Source organism: Parus major, chromosome 1, assembly GCF_001522545.3.
Source record: "Parus major isolate Abel chromosome 1, Parus_major1.1, whole genome shotgun sequence".
In the NCBI taxonomy this organism is placed as follows: domain Eukaryota; kingdom Metazoa; phylum Chordata; class Aves; order Passeriformes; family Paridae; genus Parus; species Parus major.
Genome location: NC_031768.1, coordinates 38,746,462 through 38,766,743, shown reverse-complemented (window position 1 = coordinate 38,766,743; position 20,282 = coordinate 38,746,462). Strand labels below are relative to the sequence as shown.

The 20,282-nt window shown below is 42.1% G+C and overlaps 1 protein-coding gene across 1 annotated transcript in view; it reads left to right on the top strand.

Moving 5' to 3' along the window:
• Positions 1 to 558: 558 nt before the first annotated feature.
• The window catches only part of CLYBL (citramalyl-CoA lyase), a 166,188-nt gene continuing 146,464 nt past the window's right edge, over positions 559 to 20,282 (top strand). The window contains exon 1 of the mRNA XM_015635160.1: positions 559 to 613. Within this exon, the coding sequence (XP_015490646.1) occupies positions 561 to 613 (53 nt within the window). The 5' untranslated portion in view covers positions 559 to 560. The remainder of the gene's footprint in view (positions 614 to 20,282) is intronic.

Genomic DNA, 20,282 nt, shown 5'->3' with positions numbered 1-20,282 from the left:
GGCATGATCCAAGATCATGTCCTTTGGAATGAAGCTGAAATATCCACAGTATTGAGGAGCTTGCTGGGATTATGCTTTGTGGGTCTGTCTCATTCAAGCATCATGGCAAAGAAAATTATATTATATGCTCAGTCTGAGTTTGGACTGATGCAAAATAGAATCAGAATTCCTATTTCTTTTTCCAGACCCTTTTCTTCTCAAATTCGTTTCTTTCCTAGCCCATCCACTGCTACTTCCCATGTTATCTTTGGTCTTGTCTCTTTATCCTTTGCACGAACGAACTATTCCTACTCACGGCGGTCACTTGCCCGCTGAGAGGAGCGGAGCTGCAGCATCCCAGCCACAAGAGCCTCCGGAGGCTGCGGGCCCTGGAGCCGGGCCAGAGCGCTCCGGGAGCCCGCCCCGCCGTGACGTCAGAGCCGAGCGCGCGGTGTGGGCGTGCCGCGGGCGCCCCTGGAACAGCCAATAGGAGCGCAGGGCGTGTCGCGGAATGATCAATAGAAGAGCGGGGCGTGTCGCGGCCCGGCCAATGGGAACGCGGGGCGTGTGGCGGCGGCGCGATGGCGGCGGGGCTGTGCTGGCGGGCCGGGCTGCGCGCGGGGAGGCGGAGACTGTGAGTGACGGGGCCGCGCGCGGGCGGGGCGGGGCGCGGGACCCCCGGCGCCGCCTCCCCCTCCCCCGCCGGAGCCGCGCCCGGGGTCTCCCCCGATCCCCCCTCAGTGCGGGGACGCGGCCGGGCCCGGGACGGCGGGGCTGGCTCTCGGCCACCGGCAACGTGGGAATGGAAGCCGACTTCCTGCTCTAGTGGACGGCGTCCCTTCCCACGGCAGGGGAGTTGGAATGCGACGGTCGTTTAGGTCCCTTCCGACTCAGAACTGTTTTGTGATTCCTCCAGTTCCCAGAGCATTGCCCTTGTCCGGTTGTCCGCTTTGGTGCAGCTCCTGCCTGGAGAGTGACCTTGGGTCTTTTCCATTCGTGCACCCAGTCTCGGACCGAGCGGGCTCCTCAGGGCCACCGTGCCCCATTTCCCACAGGGGGAGCCGGGGCAAGGTAGGCTGGATTCACACCGCTGGCTTTCCCCTTGTTTTAAGAACGTCCTGTGTCGCTTGCTCCATCGGTGGCCCAGCATAAGTGGTGATGTGGGCAGAAGCGGGGCTCAGCAGGGACGCTGTCAGACGTCCCCTCAGCATCCCTTATCCTGGGCCTTGCGAGCCCCCTGTGAGTCCGGGCGTGCAGAGTCCCCGTGCTGCTGTGGTGGCAGTGCCTGGATGAGGGAAGGTTGTGTAGGAAACCTGTGTCCACTTGTCAAGAGCCCGAAATCACCAGGTGCTTTCCCACAGGTGGGTGAATAGCTGTCAGAAATAGCATGGATTTCGGGTGGGATGCTAGGAGAAGCTCTACTTTAAATAGAGGATGGCTGTATAGGTCAGTGTGCAGGATCAGGCTCCGAGTGACAAGTGCCACGGAAGACAAAAGCTCTGTTGCATCTCCCTCCTGGAGATGTGTGTAGGTTTGATGTCCAGCTTTCTGCCTGCAGGTATGTGCCTGCGTGTTCCCGAGGGGCAGAGTGACTTCTGCCGAAGGGAGTGATTGATGGGTCTGTGCTCATTTAAGGCACGTTTTCAACGGCTCTGCTAGAAGGAGAACACATTTTTTTTTTTAGTATTGATATTAGGAAGGCAATCAAGTGTTAATACATTTTAATATCAATATTTAAAGCTTTAAATTCTCACGTTCTCTGCTGAGACCGTGGTTCTGTAAATATTTTATATCTGAGTGACAAAAGCCTATGCAGTCTGTAAAACTGTAGCGTAGATGTTACTGTGAACATGCAATATTGATGCTGGTGTTCTTGGGGAACCTCAGGGACAGCTGGAGTGCTTTGTGCTGTGCTAGAGGCACAGTGAAGAGCTCAGTAAGTCCATGTCAGTCATTCCTGCCTGGAGTAACTGTCTTGCATAGCACTCAGGGTCATTTTTCCAGCCTAGCTCCTTCACCATACTTTTACAGCCAGTTTCTGGAGAAGATGCATGCATGTACATGCCTTTTTCCCCCCCTTGTTTTTGCCCTCTTTTCCCCTCATTTGTGCAAAAGCATAAATTCTATGCCATGCTATTTCTGGTCATGAGGAATTTTGAATATTCATACTGTGGGGTGAAGAGGAGCCTACACCTCTGTATGAGTGTGAGGGCAGCTGGGTGATGACATTTATGTGTGCACAGCACCTGTTCAGGGCTGGGAGAGGAGGCTGCCTGCATGTCTGCGGTGAGGTGGCTCTCTTTCAGCTGTGGCTCAGAAAGGGCTTCCTTGGCTGGTGCTGCCGTGGGTTGGGACATGGCTGCCAGGTGTCACAACACCCTTGCATGATTCCCTCCCTGTGGTGGCATTTGCTTACTCCTTGTCATCAGTGCTGCTGTGGAGCCCAAGAGGCCACTGGGCAAGTAGAGACCACAGAATTTTGGGCAATGCACCAAGCAGTCAGAGACCAGAGCAGGATGAGGCGTGAGGAATCCTTGCTCACCTTCGAGCTAGGCTGTGTGCACTTGGGAGATAGAATACAGGGATGACTGCAGATGTCAGCAATCAATGAACATGTTGATTGGATTTAATTAGCAGCTTCCTGGTCTTTTGCAAGAATTGGCAGGTGCCATTGGCTCTGGACTGTGGTTCTTGTGTCCCACGGAGCTCTCTGCCATGCTGTTGGGTTGGGACCCTAATTACAGTGGGTACCTCCGATGTGGTGTGGCTGTGTTTCCAGCTGCTGCCATCCTCTCTTCATGTGCATGCTGCTGCCCCTGTGAAGCTGGGGGGAAGCAGTGCTGCCTGGAAAAGTATTTATGTCACTATCAGGCAGGTGCCCAGAGCTGGGTTTTCTTATTTGCCATGTTCCAGAGCCTACTGGGCTCTCCCTGCCTGTGAAAGATTTTTGTATTGGAGAAAGTTAAAAAAACCCTTCATCATCCAGCTGTTTTTTAGTAACAAATACAGCTGGTTTTTTTGGTTGTTCTCTCTTTGCTTGGTGGTTATGCTGTAAGAGAAGCATTGCACATGTAAGCATGGTCACCTGTTTGCCCTCAGCGAGCCAAGTGCACGTCTGCCTCACCCATGTATGACAAGAAGGTTTTATTACATGTATTAATTTACATGGCATATTCCAGGCAGATCCATACCCACATGCCTGTACTAAATCAGTCAAAGGCAGCATCCATATCTCAGTGGAATGCTGCAGAGTATGGAATGAATATACAGTGCGGGCACGTAGAGCCTGTCATGCCAAAGGTGCAGACACCAGCATGCCTGCTAGGAACAAAGGAACCTGACGAGTACTAACCCCGTGCCAGGTCTTCTTCAGAGACTGTGCCTATATCATTTAGCATTTCTAGCCTTAGGAGCTTCTTCTCTCATCACCAATTGCCATTGTCCCTCCCAGGAATCCACCACTCCTGTGTCTTGTGTTTCAGGCTCCAAATCTGTGTCTGCTCGGTAAATTAGTGAAGATGTTGTTTTTCATGTGTTGGACACTGGAGGGTGCTAATGCAATGGGAGCTGAAATTGTTCTAGTAAATTAAAGGGTTCCCCTTTGTTAGTTGTGAAATAGTTTTATTCTTTGTTGCAGGGTTTAAATGGAAAGACATGAATTGTGGTCCTTACCAGTAGCTGATCCTGTTCAATGTGTGCAGAGCTGTGACCAAGAATATCAATAGTGTTATGTCTGTGAGGGATTTCTTTCCCTAACCTCTATAAAAAAAAAAAAAAAAAAAAAAAAAATCACTCATTTTATGTTCTACACATTTTTAAGTGTGTCTTTCGAGATTATGGCCTCAGGGTGAAAATTATTTGAAAGTGTGACTTTCTAGTGACAAAAACACTTTATCTGGCAGAATTGTTGAGCCTAATGTGCAGAGTCTGCTTTTCTACAAGGTCACTTTGGTTCACCTAAACTAATATTTTTGTGTTGCTGGTGAGGTGAGAACCTGATAGTAGCTCACACTGGGAAGGGAGGGGACAGTCTGAGCACCACTAATCGAGTCGCTGGCACTGCAATCCTGTCTTTGGGGAAGGGCCTGATGGAGCCCTTCCCCAAAGTCTTCCTTGCAATCAGCATCACTGGGCTGTGTGTGAGGGCATGTGTAGGATGCGATATCAGCGATATCAGCCATCGCATCGCTGCTAGGCCTGGTGAAGCACGATATAAAACTGAGTCTTAGCTCTGGTGTTTCAAATTCACTCAAACATTTTTGTCAGGTTAACGTTACATTGAGATGTCTTATAGTGAAGGAGATATTACCTGTCCACTCTGCTCCGGCTTTCTGCTCAACCAGGTCTCTGGTCTCCTTTACCCTTGGCAGAAAGACATGGGGCCAATATAGGGTCCCTGTTGTGCACTCTGGTAACTCACAGTTGGAATTAAGGACTGTGAAACTACTGTCCAAACCAGTTTTCATCCTGGCAGCAGCAGAGGTATGATGATGAGTAATTAATGCTAATGAGAAGCAGGGTGCAAAGCTGAGTGTGTCCAGCTAATCACCACTGGCACCTCAACTGGTCTGCTTATGCTGTTCTGGACAGTCCTGTGTGGTCCTGTACCTGCCTTTGCAAACTCGTTACCCAGGCGAAAACCAGAATTCATAAAATGTGTGAGCAAACAGAACTGAGTACAAATACATCTTCCTTAGAAGCCTTTCTTGTTTGATATGCATGGCAAATTAGTTACTCTTCCGTCTCATTCCTTTTGCAAATGACTTGGGCTGTCCTCACCTGGAAAATGTCATCTTGCTGTGTTGTATCAGCCAGGTTTTATTCTCACACAGGTGTTGAGGTTTGCTTACAAATGGCTGGTTCAATTCTTATTTATTTTAAAAATACAGCTTTTTTCTGAATTCGTCTTCGAACTGAAGATGTTTATGAGCACTGGAGAAAGACCCTGTGGATGGGGAAACCAGAATCTCCTGTTCTGATACCAGTGGGAGCCTGCTGTTCATCTTGCAAGCAGAAGCATGGACCATTTCACAGCAGAGTTGCTTGGGTGTTTTTCAGAAGCAGCAGATACGTATCCAGTTAAAAGTTTACACTTCTTTTGCCAGGAGTTTTAGTAGTTTACCAGAATAGGCTTATAAGGGGATGTGAACAGAAAGTGAGAATTTAAAATCATTGTAATAGGTAGTGGTACTGAAGACACTCTGCTTAAGAGTAGTCTAAGCACACAAATGCAGTCTAAGCAGACAAAAACAGATCTGGTTGACAGTATTGGACTGGTTTACCAGCTTTTAAGAGAAGACTACTTCTCATGCTTACAAGCAGAGAGTCTGGGTACACATCCTGGCATCGTTTCCAGAACCGATGTGCTAGTTGTGGGGCCAAAACGATTTGAATTTGTGGATTTTATGTAGGTGGTGCCCTAACTCAGAGTGAGAGGCCTTTCTCCAGGAGAGAAGGTTAATGGACCTTCCACGGAACCTGTGTGTGTGATTGCATTGTTTAAACACTGCCAAATGTGGGATGGCATCTTGAGGTCCAGTGCCACCCCTGCTTGGTGGCCCTGCATGGGAAAGGAGGGTGTGCGTTCCCTTGGTGGGTGCTCAGTGCCTTCCACTGTTGAGCTTTCACACATTTGTGCAGTATTTCTTGGCTACTCATCAAGGCTGTGTGGGTGAGGCCCCTGGAGTTTTCATACCTGTTGGGGAGCTTTGGCTGCTGTACTTGATGTCTCTTAAGAGCCATTCTGACAGGTAAAAGCCCCTTGATGCTAAGAGCTTTGTAGAATTTCTGCTGATGAACCTCCGTGTATCTCATCCTGTCCTCTGCATATCATGTGAGCTTCTGGCGGTGGTTTCTCCTGGAACCCCTTTCTCACACATCCCTGAGTTCTGAACCTCCTTGTCTGGAAAGGGGAAATACTCAATTTGCTCTGATTTTGTCAGCCGGGCTGTGTGTGGAGGTGTTTCTACAGCCACTGCCTTTTTATGCACTTCCTTCTTCTGCCCCACAAGGCTGAGGAGCACAGCAGGTCTGCAGAACTTCGACTGCAAGTGGGTCTGGAGGTCAGATTGTGGTTACTTAGCCCCCGGGATGTTGAACAAGTCTCCTTCATATATTTTCCCTTATTTTCTGGTGGGACCTATATTTACTTCTCAGGTCTCCCTGCGCTCTTTAAATCTCCTGGCATCACTGGTGTAAATAGGATTTGCCTGTCCCTGTGAAATGGGCATCTCTGTGGCTGCTTGCTCTGCCTTCTCGAGCTCTTTGTGGGACAGGACTGTCCAGCTGTCATTGGCTACGTGGCCAAACCCGCCTTCTTCTCTGTCTTTTTAATTAAAAATGGTTGGCATCAGGGGCTCTGCAGCAATGAAAGGGGAACGATGAAACTTTGAAGAATTTGGAGCATAAAGTTGATCTCTAAATTTTAATGTACTCATTGCACTTAAACAGTTGATACATTTTATTACTGAGCATTCAGGTGACCTAATTTCCCTTAGTACTGTACATTTAGCTTTATACATCTGCACCTAATTTGTAAAAAAGGACTTAATGAGAAACTTCAAACAGTTTAAATGTCAATTACAAAGAAAGCGAGGTTTTAAAGTTCTAGTAATCTGTCCATATTGGTCATCGAAACATGATCCCAGGTGGACGTTAATTCAAGACAGATGGCATTCCAAAGGCACAATTACAAAGAGCTTATATATTTTCAACACTAACAAGCTGTCACGCTATGTTGTAGCTACACTTCCAGTACTGTATAAGCACAATTGCTGCTTTATCTGCTGTGGACTTGGTAATAAAGGGGCTTGATTCCCCACTCTTGATATTGTCAGTGTGATTTTTGTGGGGGTGAATGGGAGAGTGGGGTGATATAGTGTGAATATCCTTCATCCGCTCAGCCTATCAGGTCGGGGGGGTTGTGTTTGTTTCTGTGGTTTTTGTTAAGTTGGTGAAATGCTCTTCAAGGAAAGGAGGGGAAATATTGAATATGGGCATAACAAAACTAGCTCATCACAGCTGTATTTCTATTTCCTGGCAACATTAATTAACTTCAGCCTTATCAGCTGCTGGGCAATAGCTATGATGATTTGTTAAAACCCCCAATATCCTGGATGTTTTCAGTTAAAAAGTCATCTGAAAGCCTTTGGAGTAACGCACATGTTACTTGGAAGACTGAAGTCCAAGGGATTAATAGTAGCTTGACTTGCAGTGGTGTAAATGGGCAGCAGCTTGGCTGCAGCCAGGTAGGAGTGCTACACCCTGGGAAGAAGGCAATTGGAATTATTTTCAGATTTGTGAAAATATTCCTAGGCCCAAAGGCAGAGGTGGAGGAGCAAGGTCAAGGACACAGCAAGGTCAAAGTAGGGTTTCCATTAGACTGAAGCATCAACATATGGAGTAGTTGATCTAGTGTAGATGCCCCTGGCCATGGCAGGGGGTTGGACTAGCTGACTTTTAAAGGTGCCTTCCAACTCAAACTATTCTATGTGGTAGATGAAAAGGTTTGTTGTAGGACAATGTTTGGTATCTAGTTAGTAGTTGAGGTGAGCAGTGATGCATGTAACTGAATGATGAAATTTAATTTTGCATAATTTCCACTGACTTTTTGTTTGTTTCTTGCTGAAAAGCAAGACTTGCATGTGTTTTAATAGGCTTTAAAAATTCTGTGCTGTTAGCAGCAAGATTAATAATGCTCCCCAGGAAGGTTTTTAAGCTCCTATGGGCATGTGTGTCCTCTGAGAGGTGCTGAGAATTAAGAGCTTATATTTCTGCTTGTTTATCTACTTTTCATTGGTAAGTGGAGAAGAAATCAGAAAGGCTAAAATGTTCATCCTCAGAAGGCAGGAATTAAATGGTAAGCTTACACTCTTTAATTTTTGGTTTTTATTAATGAATTTTTTTTTTTAAAGCATCTTACCTGGCTTCCATTTTTGAAGGAGTTGTAGGTGCTATTGGAAATACGCAGCTCACCAACAAGTGAATTGGACTCCTGAGCCACACTTGAAACAAAATACCAATTTTACCTGCAGTTTTACTAGGTTTCCTGGTTTATGCAGTGGCATTTGAATGGCCTCTAGTAATTGTTTTTAGCAGGAAAAAAGTTCTAACAAAAATGAAAAACACAACTCAAAGCTCATTAGCACTGTATTTGGCATGCCATGAATCGTTAAATCTTTATATAAATGCAGAAGTAATTTGTAACAAACAAAATCCTTTCTCTTTTTGAAAAGAATTTCTTTTGACTTTTTATTCATACTGCTAAGGTACAGTATATTTTTCAAACACTGCATATTATTACCAGAATAAGGGCAGAACCTATCAATGTTTTAATTAAATATTATCTATAATCCTCAAGTGTCAGATATACTTAATTGTGAAAAGTGAAAAATATTAGGTGCAATAAAAAGACTAATAAATACTTAGATAGGGTCTTTCTAACCTAATTTTTTTTAACCTTAGTTTGATGCTATTGTGTGTTGTTCTCAAGTGGTTTCCTCTTGTATTTTCCCAGTGCTTATCAGGGGAACATACTGAAGTCTTTTTATTTAGATCAGGCATCACTTTGAGAGTAACTAATTGTTCAAGTCCAAGTGGGAAACTTTCTTGCACCTGGAAAATCAGGAAAGCAAAAGATGTCCACATCCTTTCCCTGGTGGTTCTTCACCTGCAAATTTGAACTGCAGTGGTAGTAAAACTTTTGTGGACCTCATTTTATGTGAGATCATTAAGCGATAGGAGAATTCAGGACTAGCTGCCCTTCATAATTCAGGACACTGAAAGGTGCCATTTATAAGCTCAAAGTGCCTGCAGGAAGGCAAAACAGGCTTGTAAAACCCATGCTCCAAACCCTGAAAGGGAGCTGGTTTGTACTGCTGCTTGCAGCCTTGGAGAGGCAAAACTGCAAAGATGGTGGGGTTTGATTTATAAAAATGGAAAAAACACCTGCCTTTATTATTTCATGTAATAACTTGAGTTTTCACACTTTTTGTGTTGATAGCTCTTTTTTCCCAAAACATCCCGGGCAATGATCCCAGTAAAAACTTTAGCAGTTGAACTGCCCAGCTGTTGGACTTACTGTCTTCCCTGTTACAGCTCGCTGTTTTGCTGAGCTGTTAATTTGGCTATAAAATAAGTCTGTCCTGACTTTTTAATAATATTTTGCAGCTGGTGACATTTGCCCATGATATGGGCCAGGCATTTTGTAGGGAGAGCTCCTGCCTCTTTATTGTTTGAGAAGAAGTAGCAGCATGTACAGCACTTGAAAGGGGGTGATATGGTGACATGCCATTGTTACAACCGTGAACAGGCAATGTAATCTGCAAAATTCACAATATGCTGCAACTTTATGGACTTAGAAAGCCTGAAAGGTGGCCCAAGGAAACACTGAGCTCAGTGTTTTTTCTCAGAGCAGGTATTGCTTTTCTTACCTGCTCCCCTGTTAATCCTCAAGAGCTGGAGCTCTTGTTTTAAAATTTATGACCAAAATGTAGCAATTGCTGCCTGGAATGAGCCATCCGTATCTGTAATCTTAAATGGCTGAGGCTGACCTTTTCCAGTCAGGCCAACTGTTCATGGCCGCATTAATGTCCTGTGACTGAAGTTACCTGGGTGCCCATTTGCATCATCAGAGCCCAAATGCCAGTGGACATGAGCTGACTGCACATCGAGTCTGCCTGCAGCATCCTTGCTTTGTTAATCTGGATTAGTTCCACACCTGCCTGTTTATGCACACCTTCTCCAGCAGCACCTGGCTGTGTAGTGTGGTATCCAGCCTGTCATTCCTCCTCACGTGGATCCTGCAGGAGCTTTGGAAGCACATCAGTAGTATTCCATTTTCTGATGCTGCTTTTGTTGCCTGGATTGACTTGCTCAGGGCCCAGACACTGCGCTGAGCTCATTGTGACCCCAGGCCTTTGCAGAGCTGACTGCAGGACTCAAACCTTTATATCCACTATTGAAAGGCAGTTATGTGACTGTTTATGTTAGAGCCAGGTACTTTGCTGCCTGCTGATGTGCTGTTACTTGACAAAATTTAGTATTTTTAAAATTTATGATCCAAATGTGATAAATATACTTACCTGGGGACCTTACTGTGCGTAAATGGCTCGGCTGCCTTCAGACACTGCTCAGATTTCTGTGGGGGACGCAAGTCAGGTTTTTCTGGTTCTCTGTAGGGATGTGTCCATGACAGCACTCCTGTTATTTCTTTATTTCCTTTGTGAAGGACATAAGGTTTCTAGATGGCATGTCGTTAATATATATATTTTAATGACATTTTTGGGGAATTTATTGTTCAAGTTCTCTAACTTGTAGTACATTTCTGAGTTCTGTGGGTTCCTTTATTTAGGCTTTATATATGAATGCATGTTTTGTGGGCTTATTGCCTTAAATATTCACTTGTTTTGTTAAATCTCTAGTGATACCAAAGCACTGAAGGTGCTTGGGGTTGGATAAACACCAAACAGTGACTTCAGCATACTGGAAGTATAAAATTTGTTTTCTTACTGACTGGATTTTTTTGAGAAGTTGATAGATGTGAAAACCACTTAACAGTTGGGGTTTTTTTTACTTTCCAGTTAAACTAAGCTACTGAAGAAATCATCCTACTGCTACATGCTGCAATATGTCAGAAACACCGTTATGTTATAGTTGCATCATTATCTAAAGGAAAAATTGAGTGTGGGTTTGAAGTCGACAAGTGATGAAAGTAGCCCTGAGGTTGTCAATTAGAAAGCTAAGGCCTGGAACTGATAAGTTAATGGCCAATCCCCTTCACACCCCCTGGCTTTGCTGCCTGCTCCCACCTCACCCTGCAGCAGCTTAACTGCACAGAACAGAAATAAAAGGTTCCCATTGCTTTGTGTCCCAAAATTTATCTCACTGATCCTATTCACTTAAAGTCTTGGCTGATTGTGTTCTTAGTATGGACAGATAGTTAAATGAGGAGAAATGAGATGTAGCAGATAGAAAATACAAACTCAAAATAATCCCTCTCTTTATTTTATTTTTAATTAGTTTGTTTATTTTTGTTTAAATGTTGAACTGTTAACATGTTTTTTTCAGACCATCCTCCTGCAGTACACACAGCAAATTTAGCAGCAGTGTATCATTTTAACTTCTATCGTATGTTTGTTTGCAGGTTTTAAAACCTGACACTTAATGGCAGCCAGTTGGAACCCATGTGTGCCTGCTAAAGGCAGAGGGCAACATGTGTGGTTTTTTGTGAAGGGAAATACTGGTTACCAAAGTTTATGATATGATGTAATATAATACAAAGTGTTTCTATTTTGCTTGGGCAGGAGGGAACTAATGTGTTGCCATTTCTCCTGGGGAACACATGGGCTTAGATAAATAGATAAATCATGTCAAACAACAAACAGGATTTACTCAGATTTTAATGATTCTTGGTGTGCTGCGTGGTGAGAACAACAGTAACTTTATGAAAAGAGTAGTATTAGAAGTAGATATAATTGAAATAGGAATTGTGCAAAACAAAACATGTAATTCATCTTCAGTTTTTGAAACTTCATGTACAGAGTAAGTTTTTAGGGCTTGTAAAAATTTGCACTTGGGCAGCCCATCTGCAGCCTGAGTTTTTTCTGTTATTGCCACTTCTTCAGTGGCAATGGAGAGCCAAGATTTTTTCCACGTTTTTTCCCTCTCTTGACCTAGAGCAGATAAGTAAAAATCATGAGTATGAGAAGGCAGTTTAATTTGTAAGGACATTCAAGTTTTTGACCTTTCTGGCAGTTTCACTGTAACCAGCAAACATCTGTTGAATAACAAAAAAAATGTATTTGCTACTTACCTGCCACAATCCAATGAAACGGTGCTCTGAGCAGGGACTGCTGCCCTGAGTCCATTTCTCCTCCAGCCAGATTTCAAACCATGGAGTAAATCTTTTTCTAGCTTAATTCACAGGAAAAGAGATGTGACATTGTGTAAGTCAGCTCGGCGTGGGCTGGTGTTTTCTCCTGATGTGCCAGCTCTGCCTGAGACCCACAGGAATGAGCTTTTCAGTACATCCCCACAGAAGCAGTGCAGAAGAGGTAGTACATGATTTTCCAAAGGCACATGTTCCTTTTGTGCCCTACTTTAACTTACTCCTTGAGATACATGTTTCACAGTACCCATAAATAATGAAAATATGCAATGACATTTTTAATTAGAGGCATTGTTTTCTTACACATTGTGACGCTGGTATTTCTAGAGCTACAGGATAACCTCTTGTGGTGGCCTGCTGCAAGAGAGGTTATCTCAAGATGAAGAGCACTGTATCTAGTTTAGTCTGGCTGGTTCAGGTATCACATCTACCAGAAAGCATAATTCTGCAGTTTCCTCCTAAGATGATCCTTCCCTTGGATTGCACTTTTGTCTTTGCAGGAATCTTCTCCAGTTATTTTTTGAATGAAGTTCTGAAAGTTAATAATGTTGGGTAAGAAAAACTCTTATCTTTCTGCATTTTCTTCTCTTACCCTCTTTCACAGAATTTTACTCACCTGCCAGCCCAGCAGGGCTGTTGTGCAAGGTACATCCACATGCTGTAAGGAAGCCCATCAACCAAATTTTGGTGGAGCCAGTACTGCTCTACAAAAGGCAGACTGATGCCAAAAATCTCTGTCTCTCTCAGTGGGTTTCTCCTCTGGGATTTTTTTTCCCCTTCCCTTTTGTTTCTGCTATTGGTTAAATGTGTTTTCTCACCCGTGACACTTTCAGCTTGAGAGTTCCTCTCTTGCCATGTGTTTCTTTACTTTTGCTGTGCTTTAAATTTAAGCACATCCATGTCTTTCAGTGTGGATGGTTTGATATGTGTGCTGTTTGCTCACCAGTTTACACCAGTTGCTTCCACAGCACGTGAAGTACAGCATGCTGAACAGCGCCCATCTTTGGGTAAAAAGGCTGTGGTGCCCTACAGGGAGGGTACAGGTTGAATTTGTCTTTGTCCTCCTTTCTCTAACTAAGGAGGAAGAGTCTCTTTTTAGGAGGAAAAGTTTCTTTTTTGTCTTCAATGTTGGATCCACATAAACTCTTTGACTCTTTAGAAATTTGGTTGCATTGGATCATGTCCAATTGGAAGGTAGGGAAGCCTGGTGTCAGAGCTTTTGATGCTATAAACTTTCTCAGGCTAAAATTCAAAGGGGCTCCTTTCCACCTACATACTTTACCTTCTCTGCCAAACAGAACATGAGCAATGCTGCCTTCCCCTCTTGAGTGCTCTCAAGCCCCATTTCTCATTCATCTGGCCAGGTAAATATAAGAAAGAAATGAAAATTACTTACAAAAAAAGTGGTGTGACATTTCCTAACATTTCTTTTCATTCCAGTAGAGAACCTTAAAATAGGGAAAATCTTGTCTAGATGCAGTAATTTGGAATTAATAGAACCAAGTTTTATACACAACAAATAATATTAAAAAAAAAAGGAATAAAAGGAAAGGAAAACACAGTGACCCAGTGCTTCCACAAGGACACATTCAGGGTGTGCAAGTTGACTTGGCATTTCCAGATTTGTAATTTCTAAGACAAAATTGAAGTGCACTGTGATCTTTATGAAGTCACAATGGATTTCCTTTGAGTATATCTGAAATGATACAGACCTCAGTTAAGTCAACCTTGTCTTTAATGTCAGTACCATCATCTAAGACACATGCCATTGGCAGCTTGTCTTCCCACAGAAACTCAGCACTGGTATTCCTGAACAAGATAAACTAGAAAATTAATGGGCTTTCAAAGGACTGCATTTCTTAGGGCATTTTTGCTTTGGGTATTTTTTATAGCTTCTTCCAAGCACTTTTGCCTGGAAAATGGTATGTTAACCTGAAAACATGACCAACAAATAGCACAAAAATACAGACATGATAGTTTTGGCTTGTTATTTTAATCTACGACTGTATAAATGACATTGATTGTGCAATGGTAATGGCAAAATTAAATGGTTTTAAACCTAAGCATAAACTTGCTGGGGCAAACCAGCAACAGTTAGGGCCTTTCTGGTATTGTAAACTGCAGATATGTTGGTAGGCCTTGGCTTCAACAACAGGAATATATACTTCTTGCCAGATTGATCTGTTGTAATGCCTGATAAGATCTGCAGTGTGAAGAGTGGTGCCTGCAGGATATCTTCACTCCACAACCATGAAGGGAATTAGTTTAGGAAAGAAAGACATTGAAAATTTCTAACACTTTGGACACTGCCAGATTATTTTTCAGACCATTTTCAGCCTGTTTACAACTGATAAAAATTATGTTCTGGCATCTTTATATAAAATACATGAGATGTAGGTCTTGCTGCTTTCTGCCCCCAGTAATGGTAATGCTGGCATATTCCTCCATTAAAGGAAAAAATTCTGGAACTAAATGATAAGCAGAGAGCTGAAGTCGGTAAGATAGCAACAAATTTGTGATCAAGAAATGAATAAGAAAAACAGTTTTCAAAATTTATTCTGGGTGTATTTATTTTTTAAAATATACCTATTCAAATTATAACAAATCCTAAATTTACTTTAATCTGTTTAAATAATAATCCCCCACCCCCAACCAAAATAGGAAAAGTGCTTCCAGGTTGTAGATCGAACCATTCAGCTGATGAAAGTCAAAATCTAAACTCTGGAAGCCCAAAGTGTTTGAAGTATTGTGTTGGCTTTTGAGATCAATAGCCTCCTCTGCAAGTACCAAGAGAATATTTTCTCCAGGATATTCAATTAGCTCAGTTAAATGACTAATTTATTCAAACTTGACCAATTGGGAGTTGAAAGAAGCAGAAAAGCTTGTTCTTCTCTACCAATCTGTGAATAAAAGCTAATTATGAGAGGATTAGATTTGCTAATACTACAATATTGGAGGATATTAAGACCAAATACTAGATTGGTACTAATTCTATCTAATTCCAAGTTATTTTAATAGATCACTTTTTAAATCTAATCACAATTTTTTACAAGTCTAGCCTCTCTCAGATAGGGCTATACAAGCAATAAACTGTCTCATTACATTTTGAATTGCATTCCAGTTTTCATCCAAAGAAACATAAACCCTAAGTAAACACAAAGAGATCAACTAGTAAATAAGAATTGTGCCATACGTGGTTTTCTAATAAAAACAGTAAAATTAATCTGAAAAAAATGTATAATGAGGTATAGAAAAGTTTAAATATATATCAGCAGAGCTACTCTGTCCTTCTGGCTAGCAATAAGAAGTGCCAAATTTAGTGTAAAAGCTATATTTAGTTACAAGGCAACATACTTTAGTGGTTACAAACTGAGAATTAACCTTTCTCCAAGAAAATAACTAAAATCCTTACATGGGAAAACACACTTCAAATTAATTATCTAACTCAAGGTTTCCCATTTGGTAGTTTAGTTTATTTTTAAGAAAAGTGTCTTGAAAGATTTAATCCTGCTGAAAGTCATCAATAACTGAAGTACCTACAAGCAGACATAAACAGCAGTGCAAACTTGACATAGGGATTCAGAAATTCAGCCAAGAAAACAATGTCAAGAAAATGTGAGGATACAATTTTTCAGTCCTGTCCATAAACATTTGGTACACGGGACACCCTACAATGAAATTTAATTACCTCTTCTGCTGCTAGGATCACGAGAAAAAAATCTTGCTTCAGGCACCAGCAGAAAGAGGTGCGGAGGACACGATGGAGTGTCTCGGTCATCACGCCTTTGCGGCAGAGACGCTGCTGAGTCCTGCTGCCTTTGGTCCATAGTGTCCCAAGCGCTGGGACAGAGCCATCATGGTTCCTCTCCATCTACTGGTCATGCTGGAAGCTGTTCCTGTAAATGCCAATTCATAACCCATCATCAAATTGCTTTGAAGAACACTGCTTTAAAGTTGCTGTTTAAAAATAATTTTGGCAATTCCCCACAAACAGAGTCCCCAGGTGGTGCTGGGTTTCTGAGAGGTGGTCTTTTTCCAGCAATTTACTTGACTGTGTGGCTGGATGACTCTTCCTCACCTCTTAGCCAAAATGAATTACTGGAGCAATAGAGACAAGTGCTTGGTGCAGTTCTTCCAGACTAAGAAGCAATTTCAGGGTGCTGCATTGCATGCCCCATTTGTGCACCTGTTGCTGTGTGCCTGGGTAGTGTCTTTAGGTCTTAAGCTCTCAGGAACATGGGTTCCTCATCTCCAGCAGGTCCATAAGACAGCTGTGTTACTTAGAAGTAGCACATTAGGAAGTAGAAAAGGAATTTATGACTGGACATTTTGCTGGGTAGAATGGCCTGTTACCCCCAGCTCCCCATTTTCCCCAAGGTTATTTCCCAAGGTAGCCCTCTACATGTTCTGAGCCTCCAGTAGCCCCCTGACGATCAATTCTCTTGCTGACAGAAGCCCGGGAGAGGTTTTTTCTTAAATGGCCACCCATCCTGGTGCTCACTACTGGAGGCACAGCAGTACAGCAATGATGGGTGTTTAAGGGATGAAAAGCCCAGATGATCATGTTTGCACCCCCAAAACTATTAAGATGAACAGGCTATGGATTCATCCTAGCCTCTGTTCTTCTCTGCAGCCTCCCTTACTTGGCTCTGGGATCACAGCCCTGCTTGGGCATTCACTGTGAGAGCGATGAGGCTTTACATCTTTATTGAACTGTAACTGCCAGTGTAAAGGGCGCTGAGATAAAGGCTGTGTGTTACCTGCCCTGTGTGGCTGCCCAGGCTCCAGATTTTTAAATATGCTGTTTCTTTGCAACCTCTTTCAAGTGAAAATCCAGATTTTGCCATCCCTCCCTCAAATACATCCACTGTGAAATTTAGCACAGTATTTAGGTTTCTTTGGACTGATTTTCAGGACAACTTGGACCTTGATTTTTCTTTTTCCTGTGATGTTTCTAAAACTGGCAGAAGAAGAACTTTTTTTTAAGCCTGCATATGCTGCAATGAGTATTTTAAAATAAAGATTTTTTTTTTTTTAAATCTGTAGGCATGTTTAATGCTTGTATAAGGTGCCAGATTTTAATTACAGTTGGCATTTATAAGTGTGGTGCTGGCAATGGCAACCATATTGCTGAAAAAAGGCATAAATTTTGACACTGGCAATATGGGAACCCAGCATATGAGACTGTAAACCTCATTGCTTCCTGTTTTAATATGCTGATTTAAGAGAAGGACTTTTAACGGTTAATATTTAACTAGAACATTTAGGGTTCGATATAAAGTTGTTCTAATTTCAAACTATTTAGTAATTTAGGTCCTATCAAAGATCAGCTTAGGTAATAACTTTCTATTAAAAAGCCTTTAAATAAGCATGCTTAAAGTAGGGAAAATAAGATGCTTCATTACAAGAAATGAGGTTGGCATCTACCAGGTTTTCCATTAAGTTCCAGGTCACAGACAAATAAAGGAAGTATGTTAGAAAAAAAAACCTTTTTAAAAATAATTAGGGAGATGTCTGTTTTGTTCACCAGATGGAAAATCAGTAGTTGTGGGTGGTCTGTGCTGGATGGGGCATCTCACAATTGGCAGAACTATGCCTTTAACTTTTAAAGTCCTGGGACAAAATGTGAAAGTAATTGACTGTTCCGAATGCTCTCTCGCTGGATACCTAGCATGCTTTTAAAACCAAAATTTGGTGAGTTTCTGACTTTTTTTTCCTACAAATGCTCAAGCTGTTGTGTCTAGTATTAGGCCAATTGGGTATATTTTTGGTAGCTGTTTAGTGGGGCTGCTGTCTTTTGTGTTTATGCGTGCGTGTGCCTGGACCTGCCTGCACACAACTGAAATGCTACAGCTTTACAATTAATTCTCCATTAACACAAGATTTTCATAATACTGTCAGTATTTGCTGTGTTCAGGATGTATATAACTGTTGGTTAACATTATTTGTTTCTTTCCTCTAGTTCATTCCATTTTAAGGAATTTAAATCTATCCACTTGCCAACATACTAAAGAAAACAAATTTGCAATCTCATTTTCACAAACAAGAAGAAAATTCCTGGTTTAAAACAATTCAGGCATTTTCAACAGTATTAAAAATCAATAGTATTCTTTTTATTTTTTAATGTGAATAAATAAATCCAAATGTGCATGTGTGGATAGTATGTATAAGAAATAAATATTAAATGCTGTCATTTATGAGCATATTAGAATCTTGGTGCAGTTTGTTACTTCGCTCACTGTTTCAGAACTCATACTTTATAATTTCAGATTACTTTGAGAAAACTGTAATTTGAATGTGGAAGATGGGTTAGAAAATCCTTGTATTCACATTAAGAATAACAGATTTTATTATCTGCACTGCCATAAGAATGTATTCTGTTCAGTGGTGGCCTCTCACAGAATGAGACAGAACCCATTTATGTCACAGGAGGCAATTGCTTTATATTCACCTTACTTTATAGATAATTTTTTTGCAGTTATCTATATGAATGGTCACAGGGAATTGTATGTGTGTGTTATGTCTATATTGTAGCTTGTGTTAAACCGATCCCCACACTTATTATGTAGAAGCATTCTTGAAGATAAGTGAGGCACTCAACTTAGTGCCTTCTTTGTAAAATCCCTTTTGCTATGCATGACATGTACTCTGTATTTTTTTCCTTGCAGTAAATTATAAAGCTTTTTTTCTTTCCATGAATCTCCTTCCAAGAAAACACATACGGCCTAATAACACTCGCCTTGAGGACCGTGCATTGCCTCCACTACAAAGCCGTGTTTTCATTGAAGAGATAATTATAATATGGTTTAATGTTCTTGTCAACCCTGAAACACTGTCCCTAAAGAATGCTATTCTGGTGGATGTCTTTTTGAAGAGAGCTGAATGTGGCTAAGAGAACATACACATAGCCACACGCTTTTCTTATAAACCAGGACACATTTTTAATGCAATAATGCTCTCTAAAAAGAATTATGTTTTCTAAGGTACTAATTGAGAACTGCATCCACTACCAGATTCCACTGCTAAAAATACAGAACATTTTCCTGAATTTATTTATTTTACTTTCTTCTCTCCCCATCCCCCATAATATTTATACACTTTAAATCCATATGAGAATATAAACGCACAATAATAATTAAAATGTTTTTAATATGCTTTGAGGCACAGATTTCAGATGAGTAAAAAAGCCCAAACTGGAACACAAATGGTTCTTCCCAGGCAACAAACACGCTTGGCTGTTAATACGCTGTAATTTTCTGCTTTACTTAGTAAAAACAGCAATTACTTATTTGTTCCATATCCCCCCCAGCACAGATGCTCCTCAGTCTGTCCATGTTCCGAGCACCAAGCGGGCTGTGTGCGCGGGGCCATGCGTGCCTGCGCTGAGCGCGACGCGGGGCAGGTTTGCTCCCCGCATGCTGCACTGCTGGCAGCACTTATTTATTTGCCACGGATGCTGCTTTGCCACCAGCCCGAGACAATGGTGTGCTGGAAGCTGCTGGGGCTGGGAAGGCCTTGCTTTGAGCTGTCTCCCCTGCTGAAGGCAAACGTTTCCAGGTGCTTTGCCAAGCTGACCTTGCAAAAAGCTGGACAGTCACACCAGTTTAGGCTGAAGTCCAGTTAAGGAAATCTTTAACATCGTTTTCGTTGTCTTTTGTTGTTGTCTAGTGGTTGGGAACAGTGTCCAGTGCTGCTAAAAGCAACACAGTCCGAAGCAAAAAGGCTTTGAGGGAAATGGAATCAGAGGGTGGCTGAAGGTAATGCAAAAATCCCCTTGGTTTCAGGCTGTCTGGGATTTCCCCCTTGGCTTTCAAAGACCAGTTAAAGGCTGACACACCACAAAAAGTACATATGACCCAAAAAAACCCAAAAAAGCTAAGGACAACACAATTCCCTTACTCCTGATATGACTGTTAGTGTAGACAAGAAATTGTGTAGCTCAGCACAATGCAACCTGCCGCTGAATCAGGTGCCTGGGATCTTGAATTTAATACCTAATTATTTTTAAAAGCTACTGTAAATTGAGGAATATGAGAGAATATGTTAATTAATTTAAAGGCATTCTAGTAGATTTTTAATTAGCATAGTTCTGGAAAGGTAGTACAAAAGGAACACAGTCCCTGGCAAAAGCATATCACTTGAATCTTCATTGCAGTTATCTCATCATAAGCAATCAATTTGCTTGCTCTGAAGCCAGTGGGGTTTATTTTTTTTCCTTTGAGGAGGAATTACAAAGTAAGGCCTTAAATTAATACTGTAAATAATCTCTCTAGAGAAACTTTTCACTGCAAAAATTTCCTCAACAAGCAAATGTTAAAACGTTTATGGTGCACAGTTTAAAAATATCCTTGAGATTTTTCCCCACAGGTTTATATATTCAAGACAGAAAGAGTAAGCAAGTGTTTCTAGCAGAATT